The sequence below is a fragment of the Vulpes lagopus genome, chromosome X, assembly GCF_018345385.1.
Source record: "Vulpes lagopus strain Blue_001 chromosome X, ASM1834538v1, whole genome shotgun sequence".
Classification (NCBI taxonomy): domain Eukaryota; kingdom Metazoa; phylum Chordata; class Mammalia; order Carnivora; family Canidae; genus Vulpes; species Vulpes lagopus.
In genome coordinates, this window is record NC_054848.1 from 27,641,767 (window position 1) to 27,667,583 (window position 25,817).

At 36.2% G+C, this 25,817-nt stretch overlaps 1 protein-coding gene across 8 annotated transcripts in view; it reads right to left on the bottom strand.

Annotated features, from left to right (window-relative positions):
- DMD (dystrophin) overlaps positions 1 to 25,817 on the bottom strand; it is a 2,057,113-nt gene that overhangs the window by 1,283,449 nt on the left and 747,847 nt on the right. For all 8 annotated transcript variants that reach the window (XM_041741334.1, XM_041741335.1, XM_041741332.1 and 5 more), the window contains 3 exons: positions 22,472 to 22,654; positions 14,937 to 15,071; positions 12,966 to 13,115 (listed from right to left, as the gene is read on the bottom strand). In XM_041741334.1, coding sequence (XP_041597268.1) covers positions 12,966 to 13,115; positions 14,937 to 15,071; positions 22,472 to 22,654 — 468 coding nt within the window. The remainder of the gene's footprint in view (positions 1 to 12,965; positions 13,116 to 14,936; positions 15,072 to 22,471; positions 22,655 to 25,817) is intronic.

The following is a 25,817-nucleotide window of genomic DNA, read 5'->3' on the forward strand; positions in this document are numbered from 1 at the left end:
TTAAAGAGCTAGTATAATGATTAATAGATAAAAGAAACAAAAATAACTATAATAATTAGTTAAAGGATACACAAAATACAAAGATGGAAGATGTGACATCAAAAACATAAAACATGGGGGAGTAAAAATGTAGAGTTTTAAAATGTGTTCAAACTTAAGTTTCTATCAACTTAAAATACACACACACAGAAATATGTACACACAGATATAGGCTATTATACCTATATAATTACCAAATTATAATTACTAAATATTAATACCTAAAATATATAATTAGCAAATTACAATAATTATTGAAACCTCAAGTCCAAAGATATAGAATAGCTGAGTGGAAAGAAACAAAACAAAACAAAATAAGACTCACCTATTATGTACATGACTCACTTTGGGTCTAAAGATACACACAGATGGAAAGTAAAAGGACAGAGAAAGGTGTTTCGTGTAAATGAAAACCAAAAGAAAACTGATGCAGTTATACTTTTATCAGACAAAACAAAGACTGTAAAAAGAGACAAAGAAGGGCATTACATAATTAGAAAAGTGTCAATCCAATAACATAATATGATTATTTATACACATTTATGCACCCAACATAAGAGCATCTAAATATATGGAGAAAATATTAACAAATCTAAAAGAAGTAATTGACAGCAATGCAGTAATAGAAGACTTTAATACCCCACTTACAACAATGGATAGATCATCCAGACAGAAAATCAATAAGGAAACATCAGCCTCAAACCACACATTATATCAGATGGATTTAACATATATATATGTATATATATATATGTTAAATATTCATGTATATAAATATATATACACACATATATAATATATATGTACATGTATATATTTAACATATATATATAAACACATACATATACACACACACACATAAAGAGCATTCTACCCACATGCAATAGAATACACATTCTTCTCCAGTGCACATGGAACATTCCGTAGGAAAAATCATTAGGCCACAAAACAAGAATCAATAAATTTAAGAAGACTGAAATTATATCAAGCATCTTTTCCAACCACAACAGTGTGAAACTAGACATCAATTATAAGATGAAAAATGGAAAAATTACAAGTATATGGAAACAATATACTAGTCAACAACCAGTGGGTCAATGAAGAAATCAAGTAATACCTGAGACAAGTGAAAATAGAAAAACAACATACCAAATCTACGGGAGGAAGCAAAAGCAATTCTAATTCTAAGAGGGAAGTTCATAGTGATACAGGCATACCTCGTGAAACAAGAAATATCTCAATAAACAATTTAACTTTACATCACAAAGAACTAGAAATAGAAGAACAAGCAAAGCCCAAAATTATCAGAAAGAAGGAAATAGTAAATATTAGTTTGGAAACAAATTAAATAGAGAGTACAAAGACAAAATAAGACAATCAATGAACCTAAGATCTGATTCATTGAAAAAAAAATAGACAAAACTGACAATCAGTTAGCTAGACTCACCAAGAAAAGTGAGAAGGCTCAAATAAGTAAAATAAGAAATGAAAGGGGAAAAGCTACAATTGACACTACAGAAATACAAAGAATCATAAGAAAATTCTATGTAGAATTATACGTCAACACATTGGACAAACTAGAAGAATGGATACATTCCTAGAAACACACAATCATCTAATACTGAACCATAAAGAAATAGAGAATCCAAATAGACTGATTATTAGTAAGAAAATTGAGAAAGAAATCCATATAGACATTTTTCCAAAGAAGATATACAGCTAGCTACAGTCACATGTAAAGACATTCAACATCACTAATCAAAGGGAAACACAAATCAAAACCACAATGACATATCATCTGATACTGCTTAGAATGGCTATTATCAAAAAAGCAAGAAGTAACAAGTGTTGGTGAGGAAACCCTTGTGCACCACTGGTGGAAAAGTAAAATGGTATGACCAGTATGGAAAACAGCATGCAGTTTCCTCAAAAACTTAAAAATGGAAGTACCATATGATTCAGCAATTCCACTTCTAGGTACTTATCCAAAGAAAATGAAAACACAAATTCCAAAAGATATATGCACCTCTGTGTTCATTGCAACATTATTTACAACAGCCAAGATATGGAAATAATGTCCATTGATGGAAAAAATAGATAAAGAAAATGTGATATATCTCATAAACAAATGTGATATGTAATGTGATATACATTATATTATATATAATGGAATACTACTCAGCCATAAAAAAGAATAAAATATTGCCATTTGCAATGACATGAATGGAGCTAGAGTATATACTGCTAAGTGACGTGAGTCAGAGAAAGACAAATACCATGATTTCACTTAAATGTAGAATCTAAAAAACGTACGCATAACAACAACAACAACAACAACAAAATAAAGCAGAACGAAAGGAAACAAATACATAGAACATAATAGGGGTTGCCAGAGGGGAGGGGAGTTGGGGGTGAGCAAAATGGGTAAAAGGGGTCAAGAGGTATAGACTTAGAGTTATAAAATAAATAAGTCATGGGGATGTAATATACATGTTAACTATAGTCAATAATAGCATAGTATGTATTTGAAAGGTTTTAACAGAGTAAATTTTAAAAGTTTGCATCACAAGAAAAAAATGTAACTTTGTATGGAAGTGATGGTAACTAGACTTGTGCTGATCACAGTGTATACAATATCAAATCATTATGTTGTATACCTGAAGCTTATATAATGTCATATGCCAATTATACCTTAATAAAAAACGTCTAATGTCAGTCTAGGTTTCATTCCTTCATAGGAGATCTGTATCACTTATTATCTTGTGGGTTATTTTATTGTGAGCTGAAATTTCACTAAATTTCATCTGTGAGAATACTAAGGGTATTTTTCCTTGTAAAGGATTTGGATTTGCTTCTGACCATGTTAGGCTGCTGACAACCTAGAGCCACTTTACCTTAATCTCTTGTCTTGGGGATTCCTTGACCCCTACTGATAATACACACTCAAGTAATAGGCTTATCATTACAAATTTTCAGATGAAATGAATATGATTATTTTTACTATTACTTTTACACTCAGTGGGAAGGGAAACAGATCTAGTTTTATATTGGTACCTTCTACAGAAAGACAGAGTACTCCCACCCATCATTTCACTGAAGATGCAATAGCTAATATTTATTGAGCAACTTTAAGTAGGTTTATACAGAATCTCTGTTCAGCTCCCCAATTCAGCTTGAGCCTGAAACTCAGCTTTCTCTTCAAACAAAGAGAATTTTGGCCTAATTTGCTAAGAATATGGGTTGCTACTATTAGTTTTTAACAATAGGGTAATGCGATGGTCAGTCCTGATAGTTGCATTACTTAAATGGCTTCCATTTCATCCCCTCCATTATTTTCTTTTATTTTTTTGGTCCTGACCTATAAAGGCTAACTCACCCTTCCTTGTAAGAGGAAAAAAAACGTTTAAAAGTATATTTATTGGAAAATTCCCAGCATCTTGATGTTTTGCAGAAGGCATTTTAGGATACTTAGCCTCATCCATGGAAAGGGAAGTTTGCTTCATTTCAACATCTGTGAAGTAAGCTCATCAAATCTACCTCATAAAACTAATGCAGGGATTAAGTTTTATACTGTTTATCATTGCTTAGCACAAGGAATAACGTAAAAATGTACTCCATAAATATTAGCTATTACTATTATCATAGGGTGATATTTTCTAAGAAGTAAACATACTGAAAAAATCATAAAGCATATACTTTTGTTAGACAAATGGTTTTCTGATAAAACTTTGACCTTGTGACTGCTATACTGTCACTTATTTTCGTGGACTGCTTTACAGTTCTTTTTAAATGAATATTTGTCTATTCTGGTCTATCTGTGCCCAGGTAGATGTGACACTGAGTGAACAATTCAAAGTCATAATTACCTAGAAGAATTAATTGGTCCCTCAAGCTGCCTATCATTAAAGTCACTATGAAAGCACAATTAACTAGTTCAGATTTTGCCTCTTTTACTCTGTTATTTAATGTCAGGTGAAAGAATTTACAGATGCCTTTGAAAAGGACAGAAGTTGGGGTGTTAATAATTCACAAGAAGGATGAAATAATCACTAATCAAGAGAACTGGTGAAGACTTTGGACTTCTAAATGTGTGATTTTAATATTTAAGACTCTAAGATGATTTTTAAAAGCCATCCCTAATACTTTTAAGCTCATGCTGAAAGCTTTCCTTAGAAATTGGGAAACCAGAAAATTGCAATATTCACTTCTTACCAGGCAGCTTTTATTGTTAATATAAGGAAAAGATCAGTGAGATTGGAAGTACTGTGGTCAAAAGGTCATGCGCCCAGGCTCAAGTGCAAGGGGACTTGAATCTGAATGCGTAATAGACGCTTACTATCTCTGTGGCCTTTGGTACCCTTATCATTTTTGTAAAACAGATTGTGAAAGATCTTAAAACACAGGGTTATTGTGACAACAAAATGAAAAACTGCATGCTGAACACTTAGAGCAATGACTGGGCTTTTGGAACCATTAGATCATTAGTGCTATTATTGTGTGTTTTGCTATATCACTAACAAATCTTCAGTAGCCTGGTTAGTCTGGAATAAGTTGTAAAAGTCAGATGATTTGGTGTGATTTTTGGAGCTGTTTCCTGGTTTGCTCACCATCTCCCAAATCATTACTATGAGTAGAAAATTTAGTGCCACATGACTATGAAGAGGGAACGATGCCTTTTCAAGGAATAGAAATAACTTATTACATAACTGAATGCAAACTCCCACTCTGAAATTAGGAATGGGATCTGGCATATTTCTTTTAAATGTTCATAGGCAATAAAAACTCTGGCTGTTTGATTGATTTAGCAGGCAATTGAATGTTACCTTTGCTCTGCATAATTGCAGCTATAAGAAACATTAGGTGGGTAATAAAAAAACCCCACAAACCTCTGACATAGGCATTTAATTGAGAAAAAATGGGCTAAGGCTCATCTTTAACTGAAAGGGCACTTTGTTTATTAGTGAAAAAACTGTTTTTCTTTAGCCAACAACAACAACAACAAAAATCAAGGATCTTAGGGGAAAGGCTCCCAGTGATTCCCCATTGAGAATTATATTTGCTGTGGGTTTTTCGTAGATGGCTTTTAAGATGCTGAGGAATGTTCCCTCTATCCCTACACTCTGAAGAGTTTTGATCAGGAAGGGATGCTGTATTTTGTCAAATGCTTTCTCTGCATATAATGAGAGGATCATATGGTTCTTGGTTTTTCTCTTGCTGATATGATGAATCACATTGATTGTTCTACGAATGTTGAACCAGCCTTGTGCCCCGGGAATAAATCCTACTTGGTCATGGTGAATAATGTTCTTAATGTACTGTTGGATCCTATTGGCTAGTATCTTGTTGAGAATTTTTTCATCCATGTTCATCAGGGATATTGGTCTATAATTCTCCTTTTTGGTGGGGTCTTTGACTGGTTTTGGAATTAAGGTGATGCTGGCCATCAAAATCCTAGAGGAGAACACAAGGCAACACCCTTTTTGAACTCGGCCACAGTAACTTCTTGCAAGATACATCCACAAAGGCAAAAGAAACAAAAGCAAAAATGAACTATGGGGACTTCATCAAGATAAGAAGCTTTTGCACAGCAAAGGATACAGTCAACAAAACTAAAAGACAACCTACAGAATGGGAGAAGATATTTGCAAATGACGTATCAGATAAAGGGCTACTTTCCAAGATCTATAAAGAACTTATTAAACTCAACAGCAAAGAAACAATCCAATCATGAAGTGGGCAAAAGACATGAACAGAAATCTCACAGAGGAAGACATACACATGGCCAACAAGCACATGAGAAAATGCTCTGCATCACTTGCCATCAGGGAAATACAAATCAAAACCACAATGAGATACCACCTCACACCTGTGAGAATGGAGAAAATTAACAAGGCAGGAAACCACAAATGTTGGAGAGGATGTGGAGAAAAGGGAACCCTCTTACACTGTTGGTGGGAATGTGAACTGGTGCAGCCACTCTGGAAAACTATGTGGAGGTTCCTCAAAGAGCTAAAAATAGACCTGCCCTACAACCCAGCAATTGCACTGCTGGGGATTTACCCCAAAGATTCATATGCAACGAAATGCTGGGACACCTGCACCCTGATGTTTCTAGCAGCAATGTCCACAATAGCCAAACTGTGCAAGGAGCCTCGGTGTCCATCGAAAGATGAATGGATAAAGAAGCTGTGGTCTATGTATACAATGGAATATTCCTCAGCCATTAGAAATGACAAATAACCACCATTTGCTTCAACGTGGATGGAACTGGATGGTATTATGCTGAGTGAAGTAAGTCAATCGGAGAAGGACAAACATTATATGTTCTCATTCATTTGGGGAATATAAATAATAGTGAAAGGGAATAGAAGGGAAGGGAGAAGAAATGGGTAGGAAGTATCAGAGAGGGAGACAGAACATAAAGACTCCTAACTCTGGGAAAGGAACTAGGGGTGGTGGAAGGGGAGGAGGGCAGGGGGTGGGGGTGACTGGGTGCCGGGCACTGAGGGGGACACTTGACGGGATGAGCACTGGGTGTTATTCTGTATGTTGGCAAATTGAACACCAATAAAAATAAATTTATTATTTAAAAAATCAAAGAAATTAGGGTTTGAAACAACTTTAGAATTTTTCACAATAACAATGTAATGCACGATGGACGTTTTGGAAAATAAATCAATTTAAAAATGGTTACTGTAATCATTTTATTTCCTCAGCCCCTTAGATAATTTATCCCAAGGCTCCCTCTACACTGCATCAAAACATCAGTCTTCTCAACTAAAAATCCAATGGGTACACCCAAATGATTAATTTAGCTGACAAATTATTAGATGTTGTTCTGTTACCTAGTAGTTTGTAAATGATCAAAGAATCCAGAAAGTACCCTGAGAAATAGGAAAAGTCTGTTACTATCCATCCTTTTACCTCAACATCATATCTTTAAAGCCACACCAGATCCCTAAAGACTAGCACCGTGGAATGCGAGAAAGATATTATCTCCTACATATATGGTTTTTATCAAAGTTCTAAAGCACCAAATATGTTTTTCCCCATTGCCAAATTACTCTCCGGTTATTATTGGCTAGATCTTTCATATAAGCACAGTCAGGACTGATAGCAGTTTCAAGTTTATTTATTTCAAGTTATTTATTGTTAATGTAACATTCTGCCTAATTGCCTATTAAAATAGTGGAAACCTTCCAATTTAAGGTTTAGAGGATGACACAAAAAAGTCCTCTTCTCAGTCTTCTGCACTTCTCTAAACAATGGAGTTGTGTGCATTTCTTTTTTTTTTATATTGGGATATATATATATATATATATATATATATATATATATATATATATTTGTTTCTTTTTCCCTGCCCTGAGTGGGATGCACACAGAGACACTCAAACACACACACAAAAAATATGTACACACCGCTTTGAGGATAGGTACTAAACTACACAACCTAGTAAAAATAAAATGCCAATCATTTATTGACTGTGTACTATGCTCTTAGCACTATAGTTAGCACTTTCTATGCAGTATTTTATATTTTGCTCAGGAGATCCCTATGAAACAGGAGCCATTATCACAGGTGAGGATGTGGGAACTTGAAAATATTATCCAAGGGCACAGAGTCAATGGGTTGTGGAGGGACATGCCAGTTACGAACTTACTGCCTCTGAACACTGACCTGCTTGTGGTACTCTCTTTGCCAGCTGGTATGATGCTAAACTTTGTCAGTATTGGGCACTGGAGTGACAGCAGGGGAAGTAAAGATTCCTCCCCTTTCAGGTGTGTTTGTACTTCTTTCTTGCACATGCCACTCTGGGTTGACCTGTAGGATGCCTGGTGGAGCTCACCTCCTTCATTTCCAACTCTTCTATAAATTTTAGCAGCACTCTCTATGCATGTCTCCTGCCAAGTTCTGTGGGTGCCTGAGTGGCAAGTTCATTTTGGGGGGGCAAACCCATGGGCAGCTTCCTGGTGCCCAATCTGGTTTCCCTCAGTTCAATAGCACCCGCCACAGGTAGCTTTCTAGCAGGTGCAACAGGCCCACCATCCAGCTTTCCAGCAATTCAAGAGTATCCCCCACAGGCTACTTCCCTATGAATTTTGTCAACACGCCACTCCAAGATTCTGTTGGCACAAGCTTCAGTCCACTGACTGACTAGGTACTAGCCCTAGTGAGGCCAACTCACAGCATTTGCCACCTCGTGGGCTGGAGTCACATTCTTGCCCAACAGGTTTGAATGCCAGCCTTGGGTAAAAGCTCTTTGCTTTCCAAGTCATCCCTTGGGTACTATCCCTCAGCCCTGCGGTATTATTTTTGAGTTCTCTTCTATTTTCTCTTAAATTAATTCCTAGCAGATAGTTAATACTTATTTGTGTTAAACCTTCCCTGGTCAAGTCACCGTGTAGTTTCTGTGACCTGTCTAACCCTGACTAATACAAGGGGCTATTCCAATCCAAGGTCTTCTGATTGTATAGTCAATGCTTTAACAACTCAATTTGGATATAGTGGAGTAGGTGCTCAATCAAGGTCTGTTTTTGAGTTGAGTTTTTATTTATTTGCGGAAAATGCCTGGTTCCACATCAAAGAACTTTGCAATATAAGAACATAAATAGATTTTATGTTACTAAAGGTTTGCAAGAATATTACATAAATGAGGCTGATGCCAAGGTCAGGTTAGAGAATGATGGGTTCCTAAGGACAGAATAGATAGACTCTGCACATTGTTAAAGATTGAAATGTGGGCCTTTTCACAGTTTAGCCAATGTCGGTTTTACAATGTGACTTTTGATTTTTTGCTTTAACTGCAATTTCTAACCTGACACTAACATTCTAATATAAATAAGAGCACACTCCAATTCCCTAACAAAATCCAAATTTAGGGGCACCTGGTAGGCCACTGGTTGAGCGTCTGCCTTTGGCTTGGGTTGTGATCCTGGGGTCCTGGATTTGAGTCCCACATTGGACTCCCCGTGGGGAGCTTGCTTCTCCCTCTGCCTATGTCTCTGCCTCTCTCTCTGTATCTCTCATGAACAAACAACAACAACAAAAATCCAAACTTAAATGAACTTGGAATCAGTTGTCATCTACAAGTAACTACTTTTACTCTGATAACAGTGTAACAAGAGTGAGAGGCCAAAAGACCATTAGGAATCCCCTTTCCCATCTCCAGTCCTTCACACTCATATGAGTAGAGAGTGACTAAAGTGTTTGGGAAAGACAGTGGCAGTATTCAGAATTGTTTGGAAGATCCCTTCAGTAACCTCTACATTGACCTGCCCCACCAGCACTTACTCATCTTCAGGATCTGAGGGCGGGTAGGCTCTCCTACTCCAGACTTCTTTCCAATTTACAGGCATGATCAAACATCCCCCCAACTTAAATAACAAAAGGTTTCCTACATACCCTCCTAGCTACCATCCCTCTCAGGATCTTTCTTTCTCTACACAGCCAAGCTCCTTACAAGCATAGTGCAAACTTGCTTTCCTCCCTCCTCTTCCCTAATATCTTCAATAATGCCCCAGCACTGTTCTCTCTATCCCCAGGGAACTCCATCAAAACTGATCTGGGAAATGTTATGAATGATCTCCCATTTTCTCAATGCTGTCTTCATCCTACCAGGCCTCTCTAGTGTATCTGACATTTTTTTCGTGACTTCTCTTTATAAACTGCGATCTCCTAAGCACCCTGCTTTTAACTTGAGTCTCCTTATACCTCTGTGACCATTTATTCTTATTTCCTTCATAAACACTATCTCTTCTACTTTACATTTGATTTTGATTTTTTAAAATATTTTATTTATTTATTTATTTATTTATGAGAGAGGGAGGAGAGAGAGAGAGAGAGAGAGAGAGAGAGAAGCAGAGGGAGAGGGACAAATGGACTCTGCACTGAGCAGGAAGCCTGACGTGGGGCTCAATCCCAAGACCCTGAGATCATGATCTCAGCCAAAGGCAGACACTTAACTGACTAAGCCACCCAGGTGTCCCTGCCTAACCCTTGATTTTATTATTTATTTAATTCCTAAATTCTGTCCAGGATTGATTTTCTTTTGATTTACCTGGATGATGTCATAAATGTTAAAGTTTTAACTAGCATGTGGCCTAGTAAATTCCACATCTGTATAATCAGTCTGGATCATTCTAACTTTAGGGCTGTGTATCTCTCTTTTACTGAATTATGGAACATCCCTGGTACACACTCCATAAGTACTGTAGGACATCTTGTTGATACCCTACCATATAACCCCTTAACCTCAATGGTTCTGAGTTCACCTGAAGCTATGGTGGCCAGTTTCTGCAAGCACTGCTACACTCTCACCTTAAGTACCCACATTTCTTTTTTTTTTAAGATTTTATTTATTTACTCATGAGAGAGACAGACAGAGAGAGGCAGAGGCAAAGGCAGAGGGAGAAACAGGCTCCATGCAGGGAGCCTGAGGCAGGACTCCATCCCGGGTCTCCAGGATCACGCCCTGGGCTGAAGGCGGCACTAAACCGCTGAGCCACCCGGGCTGCCCAGTACCCACATTTCTTAATTTGATTGCCCTCAAGAGACCAGAAGTGAGGGATTTTCTGCACCCAAGGGCAATCCTTAAACAAAAACAGAGGAAAATGGGTGGATAAGCACTTCAGTTTCCATCAGCTCAGTGGGAAAATTCTGAGTGTGTTCTGTGACACTGGCATTATACAAGAATTCTGTAAAGCTCCTAGTAGGACCAGCACTGTCACTCACAGTGGGAACTGACTGATAAAAGTACCCTTTATCAACCTTCCAAGCTTTCATTCCCCACTCTCCCCATTCCCTCACTCGTCCTTCTTGGTATTATCTCTCAAATTAACTACTAGTGCCTACGTCCTTGACTCAGGGATAGCTTTTGGTTGGTATCAAACATAAGCAGGCACTTCAGGATCAATGGAGATAAAAAGTGACATGTGATTTTTCACCTCCAAACTTGTTTTTCTTATTTTCTCAATTTTGTTTATGAAAAATAACGGCCATCCAGTCACTTGAATCAGAAACCTATATGCTCTTCTAGATTTTTCATTTTCACTGTACTATCACCACTGCCCTTGTCTTCAACTGAGCTAAAAATACCACTTCTTCCTTGGTCTCACTACCTGCGTATACCACCTACTCTCCACAGTTACTGCAGAAGTAATATAATCTTATTTTGGCACCTCTCTTCTCCTTCCCCCTTACATTTTTTTTTAAGATTTATTTATTTGAGAGAGAGAGAATGAGAGAGAGAGAGAGAGAGAGAGAGAGAGAGAGAGAGAGAGAAAGAGAATGAGCAGGAAGGGCAGAGGGAGAGAGAATCTCAAGCAGATTCAACACTGAGTGCTAAGCCCAACACAGGGCTCGATCTCACAACCTTGAGATCACAACCTTAGCCAAAACCAAGAATCAGATGCTCAGTTGACTGTACCACCCAGATGACCCTTCATTCTTACATTTTAAACCCTTTCAAAAAAAATAAATAATAAATAATTTTTTTAAAAAAAATGAATAAACCCTCATGGTTCACTGGGTGTATAGTTATGGACCAGGCTGTCTGAGAAGCATTGAGCTCCCTCAGCAACCTTGCTGGTGCCTATTTCCTCGGGTCTACCTTCAGACACTCTGCCAGCTGTACCTTACACTCGAGCAAAACCAAATGGCTTGCAGATGTGCAGATATAACTAGCCTCATACTTCCAACTGCTTGCATGTGGAGGTCTACCTGTCTGGAACTTCCCTCCTACGCCTGTCCATTTGGCTATCTCCTACTCTAGTTCACAGGGCTGCCTGTGCCAGCTCAGTCAGTAGAGCACACAGCTCTTGATCCCAGCATTGTGAGTTTGAGCCCTATGTTGGGTGTAGAGATCCTTGAAAAAACTTTTTAAATCCTAAAGAAAAAATAAAATAAAATGTTGCTCACAATGAATTTTCTCTAGGAAAGCTACCCCAGATGCCTTCCTCTGCTCACCCACATGGGTGTGTGCCCTTTTTCTGTGTTCTCTAATCCTCTGTGATAACTTTTAACGCAACTTTTGGCATCTTATAAGGATAGCATTTGTTTTTCTGTTCTGAACACACTAAGAAATCAGTGAATTTTTGCTTAACTACTCAGTGTCTATGAGTTCTGATGGAGAGGGAATTTTCAGACTTACCACCCAACCTTAGAACACTGTCTCAAATGTTACAGACACATTTACTAAATGGATACAAAATTAAACTTCATTATAATCCATTTGTTCTTTTTGACAAGTAATCCATTCTTGATTTAGGAAAGTATATGCAAAACACTATTTGATTGGGAGCAATATATGTCATTTTCTCATAAGTTTGAAAACATTTAGAAAAACACATGGTGTAATTTTTAAATATGAAAACTCCTCTGTTATATATGAATTAAAGCTCTTTAGTATGACATGGGAAGAATAAACAATATCTAGGGTACTAATAAAATCACACATATTACTGACAGGTTACACATGACCATAACATGTGTGTGCATGTGTTGAGAAGGACAGGGGGAGAGGGAGAAAGAGATGAGGATATCTAGACATATTGGTTTATCTTGTGTAGGGAAAAGAATTCTGTAGTCAGATAAGATCTGACTTTTGTTTTTTTGTTTTTTTTTTGTTTTTTTAAGATCTGACTTTTGAATACAAGATTAACTACTGTTTCTGGACTTGAGCACATTACTATATTTGGTGTCTTGGTTTCCTGGCAAAATCCACCTTTTTATAATGTTTTTGTGAGATAAAATATTAGAAGACACATACAAATAATTTTTACCCTTATGAGGCTTGTGACAATTTTTAAAACCTGGAAGCCAAGCTAATATTTAAAGTATTCTTCATTTTATCTGAGAGGCCTAAAAGCATTTGCTAGATATTTATGCAAATCACTTCAACAGATTTTTCACTCTTATCATCATACCTCTTCATGGAGTTCTCTCCAACGAGAATTAAATGTCTCAAGCTCCTCATTGATCAGTTCATCCATGACTCCACCATCTGTCAAGGTCTGTGCCAATATGCGAATCTGATTCGGGTTATCCTCTGAATGTTGCATCAAATTTTCAAGTGACTGAAACACATTTGTAATAATTACTATTTCCCTTCTTTTCCTAAATATACTGAATGAACACAAAATGCTCAGTATCTTCCGATTTACATACCATTAATTTAAAAAACAATTTAAAACAATACCTAATTGGGGTGATAAAACAGGAAAGACCATTGTTACTTAAAAAATATAATATTTGTGCATTTATATCTTCATGAGCTTGTGGCAGGATGGCGGACTGGGGCACTTTAAAAATTATCCATAGCTACCTTTTTCTTTGATGTCCTCTAGTCTTAAACCTGGGAAGGTAAAATACTCAATTTCTTCACTTCTCTTATAGCTAGTGATGGCTAAGTAACATGATTCTGAACAATATACAGAAGTAGAAGTTCAAGAGCAGAGTTTCCCTTCCCAATTTTTTTAAAAGTACAACCTCCAGAAGAAATTCCTTTGCCCTTCATACTTTTTACACACACACACACACACACACACACACACACACAGATTTTAAGTGGAGCAGCCATTTTTTTGGACGGAAAAATGATAAAAGATGAGAATGAAGTCCTTTAATCCAATCATTTAATAGGCCTTTGTTCTGGCCACCATCCTACTAATGTACTGCATGTGCTTCATCTTTTCTTGGAAGATGCATCACATTGCTGATTCACAAGGAATGCTTGGTCAGTTAACACCTCTGATTAGCACAAGGCCAATATCACAGTCCACTTGAGACTAGTCTCATTGTTCTTTGATACCTCTTCATGTTTTACAATCCTCTTGAGAAAATAAGGAAGTTAGATATATGATGTTTAGGTTTCTGATGTAATATTCTAGAATTGCAATATCAAAAGAAATCTTTTACCTTTTGTTCACATCTTAATTTATATACCTCATTACAGCCCATTTACACAGGGGTTGCATTGCAAATGATCCTATATACAATATATATGGCAAAACTACATATTCATTATACATAATGGGTTAGCCAAAAGTACAATAAAATGCATAGAAAGGAAATGACTATTATTAAAAGTTCACATAAATCGACATTTATACCTGCCAATTCCTTCAAATTTTACTTTTTAAATGTCTTTAAGATAAAACTTGAAAATGTACTAACATTCTGTAGTACTAAAATGTATGAACATTTTAAAGACATATTCCTAACATCAGAGCATGTGCATTTAATACTTCATGACATTTTGTAAGGTATAAATGCATGCTTTTAAATAACTTAAAAGTAGGTTTCAGTTCAACAAATGTAGCTTTTGAACTGGAAATAATGTTTTATATGACAATCCTGTTTAGCTCTACTCTGATGGAGCAAAACAGTACATTTGCAGTCTGTGTGGGTCTGTGGTAGATTTAGAGAGGTAAAGAAAAGTGTCAACATAGAACTTTATAACACAGAAAAAGGCAAGGATGCCTGGGTGACTCAGTGGTTGAGCATCTGTCTTCGGCTCAGGATGTGATCCCAGTTCCAGGATCGAGTCCCGCATGGGACTCCTGCATGGAGCCTGCTTCTCCTCCCTCTGCCTCTGTTTGTCTCTGTGTGTGTGTGTGTGTGTGTGTGTGTGTCTCATGAATAAATAAATAAAATCTTTAAAAAAAGAAAAGAAAAGAAAAAAGCAGATGTCCTCTGGAAAAGGTTATTTAAATCTTCTTCAAAACCTTGAGGCTGAAAGGTTTACAGAAGAAACAAAGGCTTCATCCAAATAAACAGTGTCAAGGAAGGCAAAGCTACCACACTATCTGTACTGTTTCCTTTGCAGTTCTCTTCTACTTGGTCCTGGGTGTCCACTGCATATGAATTATTATCATTTTGATTAATTCACAACTTACATCAAGCACCTCGGCGATTTCCTCGGCTCCCCCAGAAATATTTTCAGTGGTTTTAAGCTTGGCTTCTACTTCACTTAGCCACTTGTTTGCCTTCTCCAAGTAGGACAATAACTCATGCCAGCATGCCCAAACTTCCTAAGAAAGAAATACATATCACAGATGAAATGTGTGATGGAGAAGTGACTGTGAGCTTTTGGAATTTTCATTTTTAAAGCTTTGAAAATAGAACAGGTTTATTTTATATCGCTCACCTTTCCTTTGCAGTAGATATTTAAAAATGCAACTAGTCATGTTGATCAGCTATTATGTTTATAATTACTAATCATCAAGGAAATATTTTATTACAAAAATGAATTAAAGAGTCAGTGATTTTACTAAATAAAAATGCATTTTAAATAAAAATGCATCAACATTATAGTCTAGAAAATAAAAAATAAAAGCATACATAAAAATGCATATATATATACAATGCATATAATATATATATATATATATATATATATATATATATATATATATATATATAAATCTAACATCTCAAAACATTATCCATGACCACTTTTCTGTGAGTTCCTTAAACTTCCTTTCAGGGCAGCCCTGATGGCCCAGCAGTTTAGCGTCGCCTTCAGCTCAGGGCCTGATCCTGGAGACCTGGGATCGAGTCCCACATCAGGCTCCCTGTGTGGAGCCTGCTTCTCTCTCTGTCTGTGTCTCTGCCTCTCTTTATCTCTCTGTGTGTCTCTCATGAATAAATAAATAAAAAACTTAAAAAAATAGGGATCCCTGGGTGGCGCAGCGGTTTGGCGCCTGCCTTTGGCCCAGGGCGCGATCCTGGAGACCCGGGATCGAATCCCACATCGGGCTCCCGGTGCATGGAGCCTGCTTCTCCTTCTGCCTGTGTCCCTGCCTCTCTCTCTCTCTCTCTCTGTGTGACTATCATAAATAAATAAAAATTAAAAAAAAAACTTAAAAAAATAAACTTCATTTCATATGTAAGTAATTTGATAGCTAACATTAAAGTACAGACTTGGCTCCAGTGCCCTTTTCACTAAATCTTACATCATACAATTTTTCTGCATTACTAAGAACACATATTTTTAATGAAAACCTAAAGTTTCATTTAAGTGGCTGTATTTTTGTTTTCTTAACAATCAAAACTTATTGGGTAGTTAGACTATTTTTGGTTTTGTTCACTATTATAAATTTGTAGTGAACATCAACATGAATATGGATTTCCCCATTATTTCAAATTATTTCCTTGAAGTGTATTAAGAGGAGTATAAACTAATAACTATTTCAAGGATGCTATTTGATATGTATTGAAAAATGATTACTGTAATACACAAAATAAAGCAAAACTTTAAGACCACAACCAGAAAATACAGAAGAGTATTTTATAACCTTGGAATGGAAAAGGATATCTTAAATAAGACATTTTATAAAAATAAAACAAAACAAAAAACAAAACAAAAAAAACTGAATACATTTGATTACAATAGAATTAAACTCTTCTATTTATCAAAAGGCACCATAAAGAAATTGAAAACCAGCCTCAAACTTGAAGAAAACAATTGCAAAATTTGTAACAGATGAGTAAGAACGGAATGCCATCAAGTCAATTGAAAGGTGAAGAGACTTCCCAACAGAAAATGAAAGGAAAACCTAAACCAGCATTTCAAAGAAAAAGATATATATGCATATCAAAAAATATATGAAAATATGTTCAACCTCATTAGCAGTCAGGGGAATGTAAGTGAAGATTACAACACGATATTTATACCACGTTGACCAACAAAAATGAGAAATCTGACAACTGTAAATGTAAGAGAAGATACACATTAACGAAAACTTATTTTTATTGCTGGTTGGTAATATTAGAATGACCATTCTGGAAAACAATCCCTCATTCTCTGTCAGGTGAATATTCACATACCCGACAATCCAGCTACTTCACTTTTACATACATATCCCCAGAGAAATTCCTTTGTGTGGACAACAAAGACAGTTAAGAGGTTGTTCATTTCAGCACTTTTTGTAATAACCAAAATTTGGAAAACAATCCTATATGTCTGCTAACAGGAGAGTGTATAAATACACTGTACACATTTGAGCAGAGAATACAGAAGTAAAAATAAAAATTTCATTACACAGAACAACATGGATGAGTCTCAGACACAAAAATGTCAGGCAAAATGGGCACATCCTAGAAAATAAATATTATAGGATATGATTTTTTTTTGTAATTCTTGAAACAAGCAAAATTGAGCAACACATTATTTAGGTGTTCATATGAGTGTGATAAAACATTTTTAAAGCAAAGAAATAATAAAGGTGAATTCCTGGATTATGGTTATGTCTATTGGGTTAAAAGCAAGAAGATGCAGTAAAGAGAAGAATACAAAAATGATCATTTTCCATTAGATTTGAGATTGTAAATATTGGACAAACCTATAAATACCGTAGTACTACCACTACTCCCTGCAACTACCACCTCAGCGCCACCAAAAATAAAGCCAAAGAAGGAAGTTTTATTTTAGGAGAAACCAAAAATTCGATCAGATTTCCCACATTTTCACTTTGCTTATACCCCTTGCAAATGATGAAGGACATTCCCTCTCTACTTGATGAAAAGTGGCAGTCTAACCTGTATCACCACACTACAAAGACTTGCTTGGTATTTTATGTACAGTTTATTACAGAAAGTGAAATTATGTATTTTGCTTTAAAAAGTGATAGAAATCTTAAATCTGGGTCATTTCCAGCTCCTGCTGGACTACAGACTGTCTTCCTTCTGGGCAAAGATCCCAGTGGGAAAATATAAATATCTCCTTAAATACCCGAGGGTACTTTAGAGCTTTGAAAATAAGGAGATGTGATTGGTAATGTGTCTTATTAACTTTGGTGCAGATTGAGGTAATGAACTACCTTGCTGATTTAACCATCAGGATGGATGGCCTCTTGTGTCCCAAACGCATCTGAAGGACACAGCTGGAGAGGCTGAATGTACTGGCTTTACAAGTCACCTTTGCAAAATAAAATGTAGTCTTGCAGCCTAAATTGGAGCTAAAAGCCCCTCAGAATAACTGTTAAGCTTAACACTTGGAAATCACAGAATTCACAGTGGCTTTGAAGAGATTACAAATGAAAAAGGAAACTTCCATTTAAAATGGTAAATGGAGCTTATGTGGTTATCTCCCCCACCCCCTGCTTTCATGATACTGAAATGCTGAGTAAAATATTAAGGAAAACATTTAAGTTCATGGCTGCTCTGTGAAATATGAAAATCCTCCCATAGCAGAAACAAAGAGGGAAGTCAAGTGCATGCAGAGGTTGGGAGGCCAAGTTTAACAAAACACTGGCATATCAGAACACAGTATATTATATAAAAGCTAGGGTATTCGACACTAATTTGGGATGAGAAAAGGGGCACTGGTCTCACATATTCCAGGGAAATGTAAGAGCATAAAGTTGTGTGCTACTGATCCTGGAAACAAAACTATAAAATCCCCACCCAAAAATAATAAAATAAAATAAAATAAAATAAAATAAAATAAAATAAAATAAAATAAAATAAAATAAAACAAAACAAAACAATAAAATAAAATAAAATAAAATAAAATAAAATAAAATAAAATAAAATAAATAATAAATAAAAAATAAAATCCCCACCCACTGGAGTAAAAGAGATCAGCAAAGAAGATGAGAATCATTTGGATTTTAGTTGAGAAATAAGGATTCACCCAAAGAAACTGAAACCTAAGTTTATATTACACAAGAGAGTAGAACATAACATTTCTAGAACTCTGGTAGGAACATTAAAAAAAAAAAAAATACTCGTAAGGATCATCTGGCAGCCCAGAGCAGAAAGGATTTCCAGTAAAAAACAATTCTGACTACAAGTGAGCTCAAAACCAAAAAAAATTATAATCCATGTTTGGAAATTTGCTGCCATTTGAGGCAGTGAGTAGTTTTAATGAATGGTAAAATTTGCAACTTATAATCTAGAGATGACACAACTGTAAGAAATTTTATAATAAATAACTTTAGCCTGGTATTAAAAGTTGCCAGTAAGATCTTTTTTCTTGAGATGGGCAACTAGAGTTCATACTTAAGAAACATTCATTTGGGGAATATAAAAAATAGTGAAAGGGAATAAAGGGGAAAGGAGAAAAAATAAGTGGGAAATGTCAGAGAGAGAGACAGAACATGAGAGACTCCTAACTCTGGGAAACGAACTAGGGGTGGTGGAAGGGGAGGTGGGCGGGGGGTGGGGGTGACTGGGTGATGGGCACTGAGGGGGGCACTTGATGGGATGAGCACTGGGTGTTATTCTATATGTTGGCAAATTGAACACCAATAAAAAAATAAATTTATAAAAAAAAAAAAAGAAAGAAAGAAACTAAAGGGCGGGCAGCCTGGGTGGCTCAGCGGTTTAGCACCACCTTCAGCCCAGGGCGTGATCCTGGAGACTGGGGATGGAGTCCCACTTTGGGCTTCCTGCATGGAGCCTGCTTCTCCCTCTGCCTCTCTCTCTCTCTCTGTGTCTCTCATGAATAAATAAATAAGATCTTTGAAAAAAAAAAAAAGAAAAGAAACTAAAGGATTAGGTTCCTGATATTCTCTGTTAAAAAAAAAAAAAACCCTTCAGTCATATGTTTTAACAAGCTGTGGTTTAAACAGAGGGGGCTAATGGGGAAGCTGGTGGGGGGATATGAAGAGAGAACTGAAAAGTGAGGTAATTTTTAAACATATTTTATCTTTTAAAGTAATCTCAACACCCAATGTTGGACTTGAACTTACAACGCCAAGATCAAGAGTTGCATGCTCTACAACTGAACCAGTCAGGTGCCCTTGATGCAATTTTTTCTCATCTTTTTACTGTGGTGTTTAAGGTAAACCCATCTGGTCCCTTTTCTTTATAGGACCTAAAATAATATCGCTCATCAAATGGACAGGTACATTCAGAAAGAGTTGGTTGGCATGCATTCCCTACTGAGCTGCTGGTATGGCCAAAGAGGAATCAAGACAACTCTTCCAAGTTTCTGAGTGGTGAGAGCTTTGAAAGATGGGATCTGCCAGAGCTTGCTGGCTAAGCTGAAATGTGGTGGGGGAATAAGAAATCAGGGCATCATGGAACCATGGGTTTAAATGATGTAACTTTCAAGAGAATTTGGTTTAAGCCTACTGGCAAGAGTCAGCCTGAAATTTTGTTGAATACTCCAAGGTACCATGAATGAATAGATCTTTTTCGTTGGGGGGGGGGGGTAACAGTCTGTATGAATAAGGATCCCCAACATACATCAAGTCTACAGAGAACATCAAGTCTACAGAGAACAAGTCCTCTAAGTGGTGATAACCTATAGAATCTGGTGACAACATACTCATCGTCACAGATGTCCATGCATGTTAATAAAAGGGTATAGCCACTGTGACCAACAAAGAAAAGGACATTGATGTGAAGAATGTATTTTCCACTCATTATCCTCCCTTCAATCAACACTATACAATCACTATCCAGGAACTGAGTGGGAGGAGGGGATGCTAAAAATCATTTTTTCTCACTCTCATCTTTGCATAAATCACTGAAGCCAGAGATTAATCTAAACTAATGGAAGATATTAACCAACTATGAGATCAAAATTTAAATAAGACTAAATTTTAAACCTAAAAGTGAATGAAGAGTCATGGGATCAGACTGCAAAACTGATTAAGAAGCCAACTACTAGGCAGAAAATGAGACTTGATAACGGTGCTTATAGTTATTGGAAAACCAGAACTTGTTCATGCTCATTACTCACTGAGACTTCTCAACCAAACAGTTGGCATAGGTTTAAATTGCTTAACAAAAGGAAGAAATAGAATTAATTATGCAAAAGCAGGAGATTACATAAAAAAGACAAATTTTCAAAATAACTAAGTAAAAATATTAAGAATTTGAAAATAAGGTCTTTGAAAAAATACAAAATCATATATACATGTGTATATAGGTAGATGTGTACATACAGATGAGTATATTTATACAGAAATAGTCAGTTGAAGAGATAATTTGAGAACTAGAAGACAAATTTCAGATAAATACATAGAATCCCATAGACAGACAGATATATAGAAAATATTAAAGGGAAGCCTTTATATAATAGCAAATGATGACAAATGGTAGCTACACTTGTAGTGAGCATAGCATAATGTATAGAGTTGTTTAATCATTATGCTGTACACTTGAAGCTAATGTAACACTATGTGTAAGCCATACTCAAATAGAGAGAGAAAAAAATCTGCTGTATCAGGGCTGGGAGGTACAGAAAATAAAACAAAGAATGGAAAAGAAAGGGTGAGATGACATCGAGTTCCACCAAGTCAGAACTAATTCACTATTAGACTATGTGAGGGAGGGACTTTTTGTAGATAGGAAATTGCTTTTTGACAATATTTAAATAAAACTCTTACATATTTTTTTATGTTCTCAATTTCTTTACATCATTATTATCTTTGCTTCCTATTGCTCATGTTGTTCATGTAGAAGATAGGCCAGTCCATCAGAAACTGATTTGGGGATATGTTTTCTAAAGGAACCTTTTATTTTTATATTAATAGAATTTTCAAGACTATTGAGCTATCCCTCTATTTCTCATGTGCAATTGCACTTACAACCTCTTCTATTTGTATTGAAGTCATAAAGTCATACCATCCCTTTTTATTCCCTATCTACTGGTTTGGGATATATATGAATTCTTTATCAACTATATTCATTGAGATGACTCAGTTCATGGGGGGGGGTGCATAATTTACAATCCAGCCAGTAAGCAGTATCTAGCAGCATTGGCTTATGGTGCTAGATAAAGTTTTGTGCTCCTTGACACAATCCTTAATTAGTAAATGGTATTTTCAAGTGAATTCTTTATCAACTATTTTCAGATAATCATAATCTAAGGAGTAAAACATGTAGAAAGGATAAAGCAGTACTTGAGATAATACATAAATACAATGTAAAATGTCCTCTTAAAAGTGCTAGACAACATGACTTGTGAAGAAACCTACAGTGCAGAGCAATTAGTAGAGACAATAATAATAAAACATACCTCGCCAAAAATACCTTTCTGATAAGACACTTAGGATTTTATGGACACTCAAATATATGAAAGAATAAAGACTAGTTTCTATAAATCTTGAGAAAACTGATTTATAACATTTTTGCGACCTAATAATAATGGTAACAAGAGATTTAGAACTGTAACTGCTCACATCTAGTGGGCACTAGGTGAAGTATTTTACATAGGATAGCTCATGTAATATTCTCAACACCCTATGAGACAGGTCATTTTTGTCTGTTTCATAGACAGGGAACTGATTTATACAATGGAAGCAACTGGCCCAAAGTCTCAAGCTTGTAAGTGCCTCTATGAGGAATGTGAGCCTAAGAGTTTTACAGTGGTGTTTCTGCTCTGAATCATTGTTGTATCATGTTTGAATTACTATGCTTTACATAGGATCATAAGCTTACACATAAGTAATAAAGATCAAGAAAAGCAACTGACTTCCAAGGTCTTGCATTTGCCATTGAGCCTGGTGCAGAGCCACTGGTAGTTGGTGGTGAGAGTGTCAAGTTCCTTTTTTAAGGCCTCTTGTGCTGCAGGTGGAGCCTGAGCTATGACACTATTGACGGACTCGGTTAGGAGTTTCACTTTTGCTTCTTTTTGCTGGGCCTCTTCTTTAGCTCTCTGAAAAATAGAGAATGCTCTCTTACTTAATAAGCAAGGCAATGGATTTATTTCCAAAATGCATTCCTAGATATCACATACTTTCTTCCCCACAAGATCCCTGTTAGGAGATTAAGAAAAAATAAATCCAATAGTGATTACAGCCACTTCCATAAATTTAGATTTAGTTAAAACTTGAAGTCAGAAGGAAAATAATTATCACCAGAATGTAGGATGCTCTTTAATCAGAGTGCTGGGCAAAGTAGTCAACATGTAGGTATATATTTGTGGTGTGCTGTCTCACCTTCTTTCATATACATGGTGTTTGTATGCATATATACACACATACATACACACACATACCTGAGACAAGCAAGAATCAAGTATTTCAATACTAACAAAAATATCCCATATTCTAGAATTTAAATCATTTCTAAATTACTCAAATAAATGATTAATATTGAAATTAGTACAGATACCATTATTTAAATCAAAAGATAATTAATATAGAAAAGTCTTATTAATGCTACATCCAGGGCCATGTTTTGAGAAAGAAAATTCTATTCAGTAACTGAACACATACAAGGGAGAGGAGAAGAGAAGCCCCTGAAATGAGGGACACTGTTCTGATACTCAGCTATGCCTTTGGTCTTCTTCCATGGACCATAAATTGTTTCACAGAATATCAACATCAGTCAAGGCTACTTTGTTACCATTGTGGATCATGACAACCATACCACTATACTCCATAATCACATTAGAATATATACAAAGCACAAACACTGTCCAAACTGTAAAATACCTAATACTTCCATGTCCCCATTAATATGAGTCTCTGCTGCTTCTTTATCAATTATACCTTCAGCCCCACTCTAGTCGTCCTTCCTTCTAGGACAGATTTATTAAGATATCCAATTGCAGAGCTATTCCCACTCACTGACAACATGCAATCCAAAGCAAAGCTCTTCAACTCTCCCTTAAATCATCTAACACAAACTCAGGTTCTTTCTAATATGCTCTAACTCATACAACCCACTGTTCCCCATATATGTATTCTCTCTCGCTGCCAGAAGTACTAAACTCAACTCAACTTGTCCAACTATATGAATCTTGCTGGAGGTCTTTAGCTGGAGGGTATTTATACTCCTTAACTTTTGATGTGTTTGTGCATATCTCTCTCTCTCTCTCTCTCTCTCTCTCTCTCACACACACACACACACACACACACACACACACACATTCACAATATATCTTTCATTTGAGTTACTCCAAAGGCCAATCCTGAGATGAGCTTTCAAAATGTGTCATGTAAAGCAAATACTGGTGTAGGAATGGGGAATGGAAACAGGAAAGGGAAGAGAGATTATAAGGGTATATGTAATAAGTTCAGGAATCAGTGTTGGTGACTAGAGTTTACTCTTGCTGGGAAGCCTTGGAAAACATGTCTCAGGATTATCCCACTCAAGGATATAGAATTGGGGTATGGATACATCATCTCCCATCCATGGCTGAAGGCTATTGGGGAGATGTTATTTCATAGTAATGAAGCCTGACAAATAGGTGGGAAAAGTGGGATGCAGGAACCACAAAAAGTTCTTACATAAAAAAATGCAGGTTCTGGCAGGGGGAAGTTGGTCCCATATGCATTGTAGTGGTGAGAGCAAGGGGAGGTGGGCAAAAAATGGACAAGGTCAGGTATAAAATGCCTTTGTATTTTTCAAGACAAGTACCCTATGCCTTTCAATTTATTCTCATAATGCCTTAAAAGTATATAATATGATAGGATGGCAAATGCCACGTTGCTTTGAATACTAAGTGATTACCTTCATGAATTTTGATGCAATTGATTAAAAAATTTAGCTCAAAATTCTTAAATCTGTTTTTTTGCATTACTGAGTTTTGTTTCTACATAAACCATATTTTGACTATAGTAATTTTAGCTTACAAACAATTTTGTCAACCATTAATCACTAAGAACGTGCTGCTGTGTGCTATGTCAGACATGCTATATGTGCTACTTCGTTGCATCTTTAACAAAACCTTGTAAGATGTGTTTTGTCATCTCTATATTTGACATCAGAAAACTAAGTTCCAAAGTGTTTAAGAAAGTCGTCCTGGAAACTACATCCTTTCTTTCTCATAGTTTCTGTTAAGCCCATCTCAAATCTTCCGTGAAATGAAGAAGTATGGTGTACCGGATCCAATGAATGAAACCACATTTCATACAAGTTACAAACAACCTATACAACTATCAAAAATACAGGATGAAGAACAATTCTTCCCTCCATTTTTCGGCTTTCATAAATTCTTTTTTTTAAAAAAACAAGCTTGGAAGCTGGGGAACATTCAGAGGAGAAACAGAGATAAAATTTGTCCACTGAAAGAAAAGGCAGAAAACTAAATGATTGGTATTATTTAGGCGTAATACTAACAAGAAATTATGTATTTTTCCCTCCCATTATTTCCATGAATCTAACTATCATATGGTCAGACACCTTTCATTGCCAACATCTCAAACCAGTGGTTCTCAAAGTGTGGTTTCTTGGAACCATTTGGAACGTGTTCCCTGGCATCTCCTAGAAATCTGTTAGAAATAAAAACTTTCAGGTCCCACCCCAGACTCATTGAATTAGAAATTCTGGGGTGGGGCCTACAAGTCTTTGTTTTAACAAGTCCTCTAGGTGACTGGGATGTTCACTCAGTTGTGAGAATCACAATTCTAGTCTGTCACCCAAACAATGAGAACAGCAAGAACATTTATATAATTCTGGTAAGCGTGAGCACTAGAGTTACAATAGTGTAAATTTAATACAAAATAAAGACAGAAGAAAGCACTTAAAACCGAAATCTCAGAGATCTTTGGAGGGTTTAATATAACGTTTCACCATTTAGTCATTGTCAACCTCCAAAAGAATTTTCAAGACAGATAATGCGTATCAAACACTCAACCAAACTTTTTCATGTTAATTGAAAAGTTTTGTTTACGGGGGAAAAGAAGTCAGGAAAACAGCATAATCATTTTCAAGTAAAACACAGGAGATAAAGTTAAGAAACAGAAGGATGTCTCTACTTTTACTCTGAGTAAATTAGGGAGAGATGTCTGAGTAGGTCTGCCAGTCTCTTTTGACAATAAAGATAAATTTGCTCTCAACATGAGCAGAGGTGGAAGCCTGGACAAGGTACC